At 49.6% G+C, this 13710-nt stretch overlaps 6 protein-coding genes across 6 annotated transcripts; 3 read left to right on the top strand and 3 right to left on the bottom strand.

The window, feature by feature from the left end:
• Window positions 1-889: 889 nt before the first annotated feature.
• Window positions 890-2980, bottom strand: BO79DRAFT_227817 (DUF4246 domain-containing protein; the record flags this gene model as incomplete). The annotated part of the gene is made up of 1 exon (XM_025683903.1): window positions 890-2980. The coding sequence occupies one exon, from the start codon at window positions 2978-2980 to the stop codon at window positions 890-892; it is 2091 nt and encodes a 696-aa protein (XP_025540451.1).
• A 901-nt stretch (window positions 2981-3881) lies between these two features.
• Window positions 3882-4357, top strand: BO79DRAFT_254365 (uncharacterized protein; the record flags this gene model as incomplete). The annotated part of the gene is made up of 3 exons (XM_025686061.1): window positions 3882-3896; window positions 3959-4090; window positions 4181-4357. The coding sequence occupies 3 exons, from the start codon at window positions 3882-3884 to the stop codon at window positions 4355-4357; spliced, it is 324 nt and encodes a 107-aa protein (XP_025540450.1).
• Window positions 4358-5167: 810 nt separating this feature from the next.
• BO79DRAFT_193853 (translation initiation factor eIF2B subunit gamma) lies at window positions 5168-7158 on the top strand. Its single transcript, XM_025681004.1, has 2 exons — window positions 5168-5567; window positions 5654-7158. Exons 1-2 carry the CDS (start codon window positions 5387-5389, stop codon window positions 7060-7062), a joined length of 1590 nt encoding a protein of 529 aa, XP_025540449.1. The 5' UTR covers window positions 5168-5386; the 3' UTR covers window positions 7063-7158.
• A 259-nt stretch (window positions 7159-7417) lies between these two features.
• BO79DRAFT_237317 (Zn(II)2Cys6 transcription factor domain-containing protein) lies at window positions 7418-9409 on the top strand (the record flags this gene model as incomplete). Its single annotated transcript, XM_025684679.1, has 4 exons — window positions 7418-7604; window positions 7668-7766; window positions 7819-8323; window positions 8380-9409. The coding sequence occupies 4 exons, from the start codon at window positions 7418-7420 to the stop codon at window positions 9407-9409; spliced, it is 1821 nt and encodes a 606-aa protein (XP_025540448.1).
• Window positions 9410-9711: 302 nt separating this feature from the next.
• Window positions 9712-12218, bottom strand: BO79DRAFT_237316 (2-deoxyglucose-6-phosphate phosphatase; the record flags this gene model as incomplete). Its single annotated transcript, XM_025684678.1, has 8 exons — window positions 9712-10085; window positions 10141-10542; window positions 10619-10831; window positions 11131-11134; window positions 11411-11847; window positions 11914-12023; window positions 12075-12096; window positions 12149-12218. The coding sequence occupies 8 exons, from the start codon at window positions 12216-12218 to the stop codon at window positions 9712-9714; spliced, it is 1632 nt and encodes a 543-aa protein (XP_025540447.1).
• A 329-nt stretch (window positions 12219-12547) lies between these two features.
• On the bottom strand, window positions 12548-13701 carry BO79DRAFT_208819 (class I SAM-dependent methyltransferase). The gene has a single exon (XM_025682467.1). It carries the CDS (start codon window positions 13623-13625, stop codon window positions 12654-12656), a length of 972 nt encoding a protein of 323 aa, XP_025540446.1. The 5' UTR covers window positions 13626-13701; the 3' UTR covers window positions 12548-12653.
• Window positions 13702-13710: the final 9 nt, after the last annotated feature.

Here is a 13710-nt window from a genome sequence, read left to right as displayed (position 1 = left end):
TTCCCTTTCGATCACCGAGATTTATGACTCAGGCTACAAGTACAGGCACGGTAGCGGCTACCATTAACGCCGGCTAATATAGCGACCGCGGAATCGGAGAAGGCCGATTAAGCGCATTGACCATGCCAATTAGAAGGCAGGTAGAAAGGATCTGTGGTCCAGTCTCTCCCAGACAATTTTTAAAGTGTGTGGAGTGCTACGCGAAGCCAGAGGTCGGCCTTGGTGGGCATAGCAGCGGTCGCTATCGAGCAACGGGCCGTGTAGATGGCAAGCAGGTATAAGCAATCCCAATGCAAAGTTAAAGCGACCAACCATATTAGCAGGTATGATATGTGTATAAGCTCTATTGCTACTAATAGCCCTAGCAACTGATCTGCAACCGTCGCTCTTGAATAGAAAGTAGACAACTTATCATGAATCTTATCTCTTAGGCCTGCGGAGTGTTGTATATATGTATAATCTTCTACAGCTGAATAACATCTGCTGGAAAGATTAGCAATTTCGGCATTTGCGAATAGATCATTGGCGTAACCTACCACTTGTAAATCTAAATACGCTCTACATGAAAAGTATGGCTTTGAGCGAGCGAAGCACGCATTGTAACTTACATCTTACCCTATTTCGGATTTACAAAAAACATCCGGCTAACAAGTTCACGGCCACCGTCAATGAAAGGTTGAGATTACCGGTTGTCGAGAAATGTACTCAGCATCAAGTCTCTATTTATTGAATTCTAGATTTACAATTGTATGTGGCGCAATATTTCCGCGTCCGGTAGACAGTATGTCATATTCACTTTAATGAAGGGAAGCAAATACTCGTAATCCACGGACAACCCTCTCCAAGCATGAATGAGCTATCAAACTTCGAAAATACCCTATACAGCCGCTCAGCGATATTCTAATTCATACCAGAAACAATATCCTTGAAACATTGACATCTGGGCTTCATGGGCTTCCTCCCTCTCTGCTTCCGACCTTTTCTTGTACGCCAAGGCTTGGGACAAATGCATTGGCCATGACCCTGTCTCATTCATTACCATATCCATCAATTCTTTGGGAAGGGTCGATAACAAGGTCGAGTTCGCTAGTACGGCGTTGCGCCACCAGTCATGCTGTTGAGGGGGTACGTTTCGAGTCGAGCAGATCCGATAATGTGGATCAACCAACCACAAGACGACGCACCGTTGATGTCCTGGGCGACTTGGGTCAAGAAGAGAGAAAGGATGCTTCTTATAACGCAAGGTATTAGACCAAGCGAGAAGTCGACCGCTAGTGACTGCGACCGAGCCCAGTGTTTGAAGATTCAGACCCTTTGGCTCCTTGCCAACTGCCGGGCAAGGAGGTGTACCGTAAAGTTTGTAAATGCACAAGGGATCCGGTTGGTGACTTTGCAGACTCAAATCATCATTCTGTTGATATGAAATGCGGGATTCAGTGATATTATCCGAGCTATAGCAGAAGTGGGCAGTGGCGACAATATGTTCGTTGAGCATGCCGTCCACATGGAAGTCTTGATCCCCTGGATAATGGGGTTCATTCGTTGTCAGGTCGATACTGAAGACCCGCACAATTACCTGCAGGCCCTGTTGCCGAAACTCATCTTCCAAGGACACCGAGTAGTATTCATGATCGTGAGTCATCTCATACTCACCTTCCCACTCCCACGGACCGAAGATTGGCTTGGCGGTTTTACCCTCTTTCCAGTCTTCATACGTATAGGAGATGCCTGGCTCGGGGTATGAGAACCGATGAAGTCGTCTCCACTTCGCCCTTACTATCCTCTCGACGCTTTGGGGAGATTCCCACATCTCCGGGGTCATGTAACCCAGAAGGTCTTGGGTCTCTGGTGGATCATCGGGCTTTGGTGGAAAAACGCGATATTTCGGATCCACATCTGGTAGCCGAAGATATTCTTCGACCTTGTCACAATGGCTTTCCCAGTCTTCTGACGCCCAGTCTAATCGAGTTATCTTTTGATACAGTACAACTGGCAGTAGATCCTTCGGCGGGTATTCTGTCCATGGGGGTACTTCACTATTAGAGACACCATATGTATAGATCCGCCGGGGCGTGCGACCGCGAAACCCTTTTACCAGAACGCCATTCCAAGGCCCTATAGCCAGAGAGATAAGCTTTTCAATGCAAGCATATGCTTTCATGTTCATTGGGTGGAGGTTATTGATGTACGATGTTATCCGTACCGCCGTTCCCGAAGACTCGGCGAATTCAACGTCGCAAGGTAGCCATTGATAGCAGGAGGAGAATTGTCGGCATTTCGCTTCATCGCTCCAATGATGGAAAGCTTGAGGAAAGGGACCGAGTTTAGTCAGAGGATGATCTGGCACTGGTGCCGTCTGTCCCCGGTTAGAGGGAGGATACAGGTTAGAAGTCCCTTCAAGAGTAACCCGACCACCATGACTGAGTACTATGGTCCGACCATAGATAAGCATATGAAGTGACGGGTCTACCAAGTCATGAGCGCTACACTTGGGTAGTTGGCTAAGTGCGTCCTGAAGTTGATGCACCAGGGCCCCTGTCACGACTCGATCGACTTTACATACTCCAGAGTCGGAATTGAGGACAACAACATGACCGGTATCATGAAATGCTCTGGCCTTATCCTGTAGCTCCGCAACGCACCAGAGCCATGTTCTCGTAGTAATCAGGTCCATGTCAACATCCTGATCCATATCGGAGTTACGGTCTGCGCAAAAGGCTCCCTGTGCACGCCATTTGGCGAGCGTATGTCTATCAAAGACTCCTTGGTCCCAGTTCTCACTATCGGTAATGCGCTCCATGAGACGCAACATATGAACCTCAGGTGCGGTCAGTCTAAAAGGTTTCCTTTCGCTATCCTCCCATGCCCCGTGAGTAAAGCGCTGGCCGATGTCAAACTCATACTCCAGGGGGATCCCGTCGAAGCCCGGAACTCGAAGTGGGCCTGCTCCACTGTTATCAAAGTGCAACGGGGGGTTCATTTCGCTATTAAGGTGCACCAGGCGCTCTTATCTAGAGCGTCAGGCGTTCAATTTAACGGGCGCGGGGGCCCAATCTAACGTAGGTAAGGAAAGCAATCAAAAGAGTGTTCGTATTAATGTGTAGGGTGATGATTATGCGAGATACATGGTTGAAGGATACAGATGTAAGATGCCTCGAGTTCTATTTTCAAAAAGGGAAGGTGCCCGTTGCACCAGGTTTGCCTAAATCAAGTTTGTTGCTGGGTGCTGATTGTTGTTTGGGGAAGGAATAGCTCTGTAGGCTTATTTCCCGTTGCTTTAATCGGAGTCGGAAACGACGGACGGGATGAACAGGTGTTTCAAGCATGCACCGCTGCGATGGTGTCTCGGGGTTGTTTGTTTACGGAAGCAATAGTGGCTGACCCAATTCGGCATGAAGCGATTTCACCTCTGAGAGTGCGCTGGCACGTTTTCCTCTTTAAGAATACTAGTAGGCCATTCAATCCGCGCCTCACGACTTCCTTTTTAGGCAGAACCTCCGTGTTGATAAGGCCTAGGAGTGGGCCGCTATACCGCATCCGCCTGAACGAATATACTCGACTAGATAAGACTGCTACCTCCAGAGTCTCATTTACGATCTACCAAGCATTTCGTGCTTTTATAGCTTTAAGCCTTCGGGGTACCGACGCACTAGCGCCCCCGTCGCTCTTCCAACTTATGGGTAGGGTGTTCAGGTTTGCGATTCTTTTTCGCCGAAGATACTCCGCAGTGATTCATATCATTACTTCCATGCCATCTGGTTACGGGCTATCGAGCTAATAGTAGTATCTCAGCAGCGGCAAATGTACTGAGTATCAGAAGTACATCCGCAAGGAGGCTTCTGGAGTGTTGGAGGATTACATGAGCCCTGGGGGTGCTGGAAATGCCTTCTTCACGTGTACCTTTGCCCAAGATGGCGTGAACGCTTTCACAACCACATGTCCGTTTGACGTGGACTAGCTTTATAACGACTATGGAATATACTACGAACTCATTAACGCTACTGCCTTCTGGGCCAACCTCACAGCCACCAACGGAATCCAGAAGGACTGGGTGCAATTCGGGCACAAAGATGTCGGATCAAGTTGGGGCGTAGGATCTGGCAAGACATGCTAGCCTGACAAGGGTGTGCTGAAGGGTTACCCTCTACCGGCTGATAACATCACCGTGACCAATCCACAGACGATCATCGAGGATGCACTTCCAGGAATCTATAATTTGGCCGAGACAATATATCTGACCCAGATACTGTCGGCCACTGGTGCAAATGGAGGAAGCATGAACAATGTGCTTCTCACCATCTCGACCGTCGTGTTCACGCTGGGTCAAGCGGCAGCAAACATGGGCGACGTGGTCTAAGTTGCCGATAAGGCCTCGACCGAGAAAAAGATGGCGATGGTTGAGGAGATTATCTTTGGCGTCTGAATGGTTGTCCCCTTTCTTGGCGAACTCACGTACATTTCTGACGGTTTGGAACAATTGGCCAATATGATATCGCTCATCGGAGATGCAGGGGCATTGGGCAGTACAATCTATGGCGTTGCCACCGACCCAAATTCGGCAATCTTCGATATATCCAAAATTGCCCTGAAGGGCGGTTATCGGACCCCGGACGAGTTTGAAGAAGCTGCCAATGCCCGTCGCGCGCTGACTGATGATGAAATAAGTAGCCTGGGACCGGACTGGGAATTGTGGAGTGATGACCTCTCTGATGGGAGGTCAGTGTGTTACTGAAATACCTGATGCAAGATAGCCTTACGCAATTTTTCCTTCATAGGGCATGTGTTATTACCATGTCAAACATGTATTATGAGAGCAGAAGATGGACGACTATAACGGTCTCATACAAGCGGCTATTGGTTTGGGTGAAACGTAGGCTCATAAAACTTTTGTAGAAATTGATCCGTCCGCGTTCTTTATATCAGAGGGCGCAACTGATACTAAACTCTTAGCTTGATGAAAGATGGTTTCAGAACAGAGGATTTTATAGAATTGAAGCTCATAAGACCATAGTTGATGAACCGTGCACGGGATCCACAAAACTAATGTCGGGCCTTCCCGATCCTGACTCATTCCGCTATCAGCACGTGATCGTCCCCGAACTCAGCTCCCATTTACGGCATCAGTTGGTTCGCGACGGACCACGTCGAGCAATTTCCGGTCATATAGCCCCCAGCGCCTAGTCGGACCGCGTTATCTGAGTAGCCTGGTGCTACCTAGCGTTTGACACAACAGACAGGTGCATCTCCAGAGCGCAGTCGCGTTCCAGGTATCGAAACCCCCACGATCTCATTACTGCGGCGCGGGGTCAACCAAGTGATTGAGTGGTCTGTTTCAAAGGCGCTTCATACGCAGTCTGCTCCCTCGGAGTTTATCGGTCTCGAAACCATGCCATCTTCGGCTCCGGTGCCCTCGACGGGCTTTCAGGCCCTCATTCTATGCGGCCCCGGCGTCTCTCTCAACACCTTCACATCGAACCCGGAGGAGTACCCGAAGAGTCTCATTCCTATAGCGAACAGGCCCATGGTTTTCTATCCAATCGACTTTTGCAAACGATCAGGCATTACAGGTACGTTTGCGTTTAACAAATAACATGGACCCCCGGCTTCACTCGGAGATCTTCAATGACTAAATTTGCGGCTCGTCTCGAATTAGACATCACATTAATTACGCCCCCATCCTCCCTCGCCCCCCTTCAAGCTGCTCTAAAGCAAAACCCGCATCTCACATCGCTTCCTGCCCCCTCCGTGTCCGTCGTGGCCCCGAAAGACCTCGAAATGACCATGGGAACGGCCGAATTACTCCGTCTTCCGGAAGTTCAAGAATGCATCAAGACAGACTTCGTCCTTCTTCCATGCGACCTTATATGTGATATCCCGGGTGAATCTATACTAGAGGCGTGGTTGGTCACTCAGGGAGCTCTGGGAGGGAACCCTGATGGCCCGGGTGGGGAGCAAGGTGGCCGTCGCGGCGGGCTTGCCGTATATTATCAGACAGTAGGTCGTGAGGAGAGTGTAAAGGGTGAGGCCACCGACTTTGTGGCTGTTGCGCCTCTAGGGCAGGATGAAGCTCCGGTAGTATCACATCTCGTTGACGGACCATCAGCCTTGCGCTTTGGTCTATCAAAATTACTCATGTCAATGCCTATGGATACTGTGAAAGAGAGGATGGAACAGGAAAAGGGCTTTCTTGTGCGCCATGCATTAGTGCAGAAGTATGCGCAGGTCAAGATGCTGACTAGTTATCGCGATGCGCATCTCTACGTCTTTCCGTATTGGGTCAAGGATCTAGCTCGCCACCAGGGGAAGCTGGAATCAGTGAGTGAGGATCTTATCGGCTATTGGGCCAAGTCGGGGTGGCAAAAGGGTCTAGGGGATAAGCTGGGGATGAATAAGATCTTCCATGATCAGAGTCAGCACGACAACAAAAGTCACGACGGTGATTTAGTGGAGGATGAGATTGACCTCAACAACATAAGTTCTACAAAGGTCGGCAGTGCGGCTTCACACTCTGTGGAGCATCCTCAAATCCTTGCTTATGTCCAACAAGGATCGACACCATTTGTCCGACGAGTTGACAGTTCCGCTATCCTTCTGTCAACATCACTTCGGCTGGCCAAATTGGAATCGATTGAGGAAGTTGGTCGTCAGGCAGCATCGCCTTTTGCGCATAACCAGAAGGTTGCCCATCCGGAGGGCGTAGCCCAACGGTGCACGGTTACGAAGAGTGACTGTTTGCTTGCTGAGAATGTAACCGTGGAGCCGACATGTGTCATCAAGGAGAGTGTTATCGGGCCCAACTGCCATATTTCCAGTGGTGCACGACTCACTCGCTGCGTGGTGATGGACGGAGCAGTAGTTGAGTCTCGGGCTCAATTGACCGGCTGTCTCATTGGCCGACGAGCTAGGATTGGTCGTGAATCCGTTCTCAAGGACTGCGAAGTCCAGGATGCCAATGTCGTTCCGGAGGAAACGGATGCTAAGAACGAGAAGTTCATGGTATTCGAAGGCCTGGATGATGAAGGAGATGAGGGAATGGATGAAATGGGGGATTTCGACGATTGAGTGTGTTGATGAGTTCGGTGACGACTGATTCGATACATGTTTCACATACCCCTGCTTATGTCTTGATGAGATAGACGAATGACATTGAAAAGTTACGCCCCTAGTGAACAGTGGTCCCTTTTTGGCCAATGATTCAACCTACCGTACCTGCGGAGTCTAGTACCTTTGTAGTGTCTGACAGTCGGAAGCCGGCTCAGTTCGCCCTTCTCCGATTCCGGCCTAACTTCGTATTCAGCTCAAACCCGCTTGGTTATAACAGGTTAGAATATACTCCATGATGACCACACGTGATCAACCATTTATAATCTTGGCTTTGAGATAAACTTAGGAATCCTTCAATGATCTCCCGCCCACTATGATATTTGATAGTGGCATCCATACTATTCACAATAAAATGCTAGCGTCCCTATTGGATGCACCTCCATTCGAGCTCATGGAGCGTTCCACACTTGACCGTGATCTTCTACCCTTCAACGTTAATATGTCCTCCGATATTCCATTATCCACTGGTGTTGTGGAAACGGAGGAAGAAACCGATCATAGTACAGCTTCGCGCTCGTCAGACGTGTAGCTAACGCGACAGCTAACATGGCCCGGTTCTGCAGGCGAGATCACTCGTATCTACCCCGGAGCGGACCTCATTCCCTTGAACATCTTCCCATCATCTCTTCCACCACGGCTCGTGAGGCGGGCTCTCTCTTATCGTTAGTTTCTATATCGTGTGTATCTGTCGATACAAGGCTCATTTATCTATAGGATTCGCCATCATGACGCCTCGTGTACTTCCGTCGCGCAATGTGTCCAATCCGTATCTCCAATACTGGTTTCCTATGTCACTTAACGATCAGGCGACATTCAAGGCCATAGTACTGTCTTCCCTATCGCACGAGAGGATCAATGGCCTGATCTCGGCCAACATGGCTAGCCTGACATCGACCAAAGAGGTCGTACCGTATTTGAAACAATACTACTTGGACACGATAACTTCGATAAATGAAGCACTACACGATCCTGTTCGAGCAACTGCTGATGCGACCATCCTGGCAGTCTTGATGATGGTTGAAAAGCCATTGCTTCATGATGACAACCAGTGGTCCAAGCAGTCTCCATTCCAGGCCCCGCTGCAAGGATTACAATGGTTGGATGTCCACAGTGCCAGAGAACCCAATCAGTTGCATCAAATGGGTCTTCACAGAATAATATCCTTAAGGGGTGGCCTTTCTCAGGTTACAACGCCTGGTCTTGCAGCCGCAGCATTCTAGTAAGCAACATTCCCCAAACCGGATCCAGGATCAGAAACTCACATTTTTTCCTTAGCCGGGTACTAGTAAACTCTACGCTGCTACTTTCTCCTCCGCCTCTTCCGTTCGTCGCACTATCTGGTCAAAGCGAATATGAGATAGAAAGTCACTTTCTTCTTGGCATCACTAACACAGCTAATCGCTTAACGCTCCTCGACACAATAGATCTTGATCCGGAACTCCGCAAAGTTATGCAGGAACTGAAAGTCTACACAGCAACAATTGACGACTACGTTTCCGGACGTAGTTCGTCATACAGGCCCCAGGCAATTTGCGACCAGCGCAATCTAGTTCAGTATCATTTGATGAGCATAGGGAGGATTACTGGCACAGGACTTGGAGCTATATCCGAAGTCTGTCGACTGGCGACAAGTATTTACAGTATCGGGGTGACGTTTCCACTTTCTGGCGTCCGAGCTCCATTTGAAACACTGGCAAAGGCATTACAATCAGAGTTGGATACTAATAAGCTTCTCGACACCTGGCCAGTTCTGGAACATGGCGATATCCTGTTTCTGTGGATCCTCATGATGGGCGGTATAGCAGCTAGGAATGGACCAGGCAGAGACTGGTTCATCGAGAGCTTGGCTGAGGTTATGTATGTTTCAGATAACGTGCAGTGGAGCTGCGTGAAAGAAAAGCTGCGGATGATACTCTGGCTAGATATTGCTTGTGAGATGGCTGGGAAGGAGGTTTGGGGTGAAGCCCACGTTCTGCTGCAGAGCCGAGCGCAGAGGACAAAATCAGTCCCTTTCCCTTCACCCACATCAAACCAGAAGTTGAAGGCACCTTGTGGTCACTGCCGATCAAAGAAGATTAAATGTGATAAGGATGACCCTTGTCAGAACTGCGTCAAAAGTGGGTTGAGCTGCGGCTCAGCTGGAGCCAGTGCGGCTTTCCAAGCAAGGGTGCACGTGTTCTCCATGCGACAGAAGCCGTGCGACATGTGTCGGCGACGGAGGGTGCGATGTGATAAGGGGAAGCCGTGCCAGCGCTGCAAAGACGGTGGCTTTAGATGTGTCTACAGAGAATATTTACAAAGTTGAAGCTGCGGAACTGAATTCCCCCAAGCCGGTTGCTGTCCATAACCGCTACCACAAGTAATCAAGAACCGCCACTCACACTTGGTCGACTTGGATTTAATTGATGCGAAGGCAAAAGGACTACTGGAACAATATTGTTGGCCTCATGCTCTAGACAACGGTCTCGTCATACAAGTCTTGAAAGATGCAATAAGTGCGCCATGAACATTGAACTCTATGATGAATTAAACACAGCCAACTACCGCCGAATCACTTAAGAAACCCCACCTTAACCCTCAATTAACTGCCAAGAACCTATTCACAACTCACAGTCCAAGGGCACGGATCTCAAACTCCACAATACTAGGAATAGCCTCCCAAAGGGAGGGACCTTCAGGCTTCCACCCCAAAGCGCGCAGCCGACTAGCCCGACTGCGACAGTTTCCACCCCACAGAACCGGCGCCCATGGATGGAACTTGATAGCGTCTTCAACGGCCAAAGTCTCTATATCCGCAGCAGCAAGCTTTCCACTTTCATGAGCAATCTGTGTGACCTTCTCGCTGACGCCCTTCCATGAGAACTCGCCCGCCTCTGCAAAGTAGTATCCTTCTGGGCCCCATGTCGCTGTGCCTCCGTTGGGCTTCAATGCCTCCTCAGTTAGGACGACGAATGCTTTGGCTACGTCGCTGACGTGGCAATCTTCATTACCATTAGCAATCCATCCCTTGTCTTTATAAAGTTGGAGACAACTCACAATCCCAAAGGTTCTCCCCCTTCCCAACAGTAAACCCTTTACCCCGATTCAAAATAGCCTCAGTCAAGAACGGAACCTGCATACTCCGCTTCTTGATCGGTCCCTCACCCACACCATAGATGGTCGGCGGGCATATAATCGCCGTGGGAACATTCAGTCGCATTCCACCGGTGATAACAGCATCATCAACATTTCGGTGCAGTGCCTCGGCAGGCAGGTTGATGATCTCATGAATATCTTTCACATCGTCGTAGATCTTTGAAGTGGGGTTTCCAGGTCCAGTAGACATATCGTTGAGAACACCCGTTCCGGAGATGTGAATGTATCTGCCTCTTCCAGTGCCAGATGCTAGACCGGCGAGAAGGGAGTTCACTGCGGGAACGTGGTCGGAGCTGGCGGTTTCTGTGCAGGTAGGACAATATTAGTGGGTGGCTTTTCGATGAGGCTTGACCACAGTGACTGGCAGTGGCAGACTTACGCAGCACAACATCAGCCTTCGCAGCCTCCTCCTTCAGAACTGCATCATCGTCGAGTGTTCCGATGACAGTGCTGATCTTCGGAAAGCGGCTCTTGAGCATATCGGCTTGCTCTTGGTCTCGGACTAGTGCCACGACGTCGTACTCGGGGTGCGCAGCGATGAGAGTGACAGCTGTCTGGCCGCCGACGTAGCCAGTTGCGCCAGTGATAAAGACTTTAGGAGACATTGTTGGATATTGTGCTTGAGTGGTTGGAGTTGCTGTGGTGGTTATTGTATTGGGTTTTTGATTGTTGAGTGTATATGGGACATTGAAGATGGGTAACTCTTGCCATTTTATAATTGTTCCTTCGCAGAGATGCAGCCTTGGTCGATTACCAAGAAAACGGAGAACGTCGTGGAATTGCTAAGCAGTTCTGGCTTTGAGGCTATTCGGACAGTCTGACACAGAGCTCGCCGAGCTCGCCGAATGCGCTGGATTGACTAGTTCCGGAAGGACTGCCACTAGTTTAAACCGTGCTGATGCTTAGGTTCAGCCTCCCAGGTTCTTACTGGCTCGCTATTTATCACCCATCATCGTCAGTTTCTCGTGTTTCTCGTGTCTTGCTATCTTTCACTGACAAACTAATGCATTTCTAATCGCCGAAGCCCGCTTTTGGGTCTAATGCAAAACTGACTCAGGTCATCTATCTCTATGTTGCTCCCACGTTCCATAAACCTTCTGAAATCAAACCCCCTCTACAACAACCCCGACAACCCAACCCTAAAATCCCCCTCCGACCCCTCCACCCCCACGAATCTCAAATCCCTCACCACCCAATCAGCCCCCGCCTCCTTCAACGCCTCCACCGAATGCGTCGTCGCAACCGCCAAAACCTTACAGTCGGCCGCTTTTCCCGCCCGAATACCAGCCGGCGCATCCTCCACCACCAAGACATCCTCTTTGCCCTGATCACCATTCTCCCTCGAAGCCAGAATCTTCTCTTTCCCCTTGCGATAGCCCTCCGGATCCGGCTTTCCCAGCGTGACATCTTCGGCAACAGTAACATGCTGCGGGTGAGGGAGTTGTAGAACGTTTAACCACCCATTCAGTAATGCTTTCGTTCCGGATGTCACAATAGCGTGGGGAATGTGGAGTTTGGTCAATGATTCGAGGAGGTTGCGCGCACCCGGGATTTCGACGGCGGGGGTTTTGCTGAGGGTGGGGATTTGGGATTCCATTTTGCTGACATCTAATGTCGAATCCAGGTCAGTTGTCACCTATGATAAAATATGGGAGGTAATGTGTGTGTACGTACATTCCCAGTTCGCTTTTGTGGGATCTAGCTGTTGTAGAACATCAATGCTTCGTCGCCCGTGCGAGGTGCGGAGGATTTCTTCGTGGTCGATGCCTAATTCATTGCCGATTCTGTGGTTGTTAGTATGGGGTTGTCCCTGATGAGTTCCAAAGAGGATATACCTTTTCCAGTTCTCGACAATTGCTGCGTATTCGTGAGATTCTCCTCCAGATCTGTACGGGAATGATTGGCTTACCCTCGGTTGAGTCAATGATAGTGCCGTCGAAGTCAAGTAGAACTCCTGCGAAGGTGTAGGACACCTCCATTTCAGACGACTTTGTTTCGGGTGACAATTTGGATTGTGACAAATATTTAGTGACGATACGGGGTTCAACTGCTGTGTTTATCGAGCTACATCTTTATATTAAGAGACGTGGCGCTGATAAGCGGATGATTACTGTATTTGGTAATCGTCCCGCATACTAAACAGGTAATCGACCCGACATTTCTTGAGACAATTATGAGATATGGTTAGAGTTAAAGTTGGATCTTGTTAGCAGATCACTACGACTTTATTAATAGATATCTGGGTCTGGGTCTAGATCTGGGTACATATTCCCTAGAATGAAGGATGCCGTAGTTGCATATCTGGGAGCACAAGAGTCGCCAACTTGTGGCTTATCATAGACATTAACCACATATCAATTCCCATTTTAGGTAGAGCAAATTGACCGAGCAAAACATCCATCTAATCATGTCAACTACATTGGCTTCTGCGCCGCAACAACCAAAACATCGAATATCGGATGAATATCCTTCCTCAACGACTCCCTCTTGACCCCGGCATTCAAATCCTCAATCTCACTCTGCTCCCAACCCAACACATCCCCAAACAACGCAGCAGTAAACCCTTCCACACCCTCCACAAAATTCACCCTCATAAAACTTCCACATTCTTTCAACCTCGCATCCTTGGGCCAACTCCCAATCGGCAACTTAAACTTCATCGTATGCACGGCCCCAAACCCAGCCTCGCCAACCCACTTCTCAAACTCCGGCGCCGGATCCATCGTCTGCCCAATCCTCAAACACGCCTCCTTCAACCCATCCATCATCTTCACCATATAACTATCTGCCTTCAGACTCTCATCCTCCGAATACAACGTATTCACACTCTCCTGCAACTCCAACCAACCCCCGGGCTTCAAATTCTCATAACACTGCCGAATCAACCTCGGCCAATCGCGAATCGACCCCGCCATATACCGACAATGGATATAATCATACGGTGCACTCTCCATCCAATCCTTCTCCACGTCATCCACAATGAACTTCACATTCGGCGGTACCCACGACGGCTGGATCGGACTGAGATCGTTGCCTACGATCTGCTCCACATTCGGGTACTCGTCGCCCATCTGGATGGCCCAGATGCCTGTGCCGGTGCCGATATCTAGAATGCGTTTCCCGTCTGGGTTTATCGGCGCAAGGAAGAGCCGGTTGTTGATAAGTCGGTAGAAGATATGGTGCACCATGTCTAGTCGGTCTTGTTCGGGCTGGTCGTTGGGAAACGGGTAGTTTCCCAGATGATGTGCGTGGTAGCGTCGGCCATGCTTGTATTCGTATTTGAGTACGCTGGAGCTCAGGGATGTTGTGGAGGATTCGGTCCCTAGGCTGCTTGCGTCGTCGTCGTGGTCCACCTCAATGGGGAGGTCGGGGGCGATTGAGCCCATTGTTACTATTATGTATGTGTTGGGGTGTGGTGTGCTGCAAGGGATAAGCAATACGGTGCGTGTTCCCAGACGTCAGAAGAGTAAA

This window comes from Aspergillus costaricaensis, assembly GCF_003184835.1.
Source record: "Aspergillus costaricaensis CBS 115574 unplaced genomic scaffold BO79scaffold_13, whole genome shotgun sequence".
Lineage (NCBI taxonomy): Eukaryota > Fungi > Ascomycota > Eurotiomycetes > Eurotiales > Aspergillaceae > Aspergillus > Aspergillus costaricensis.
The sequence above is the reverse complement of the archived record's forward strand: the minus strand, read 5'-3'. Positions and strand labels throughout refer to the sequence as shown.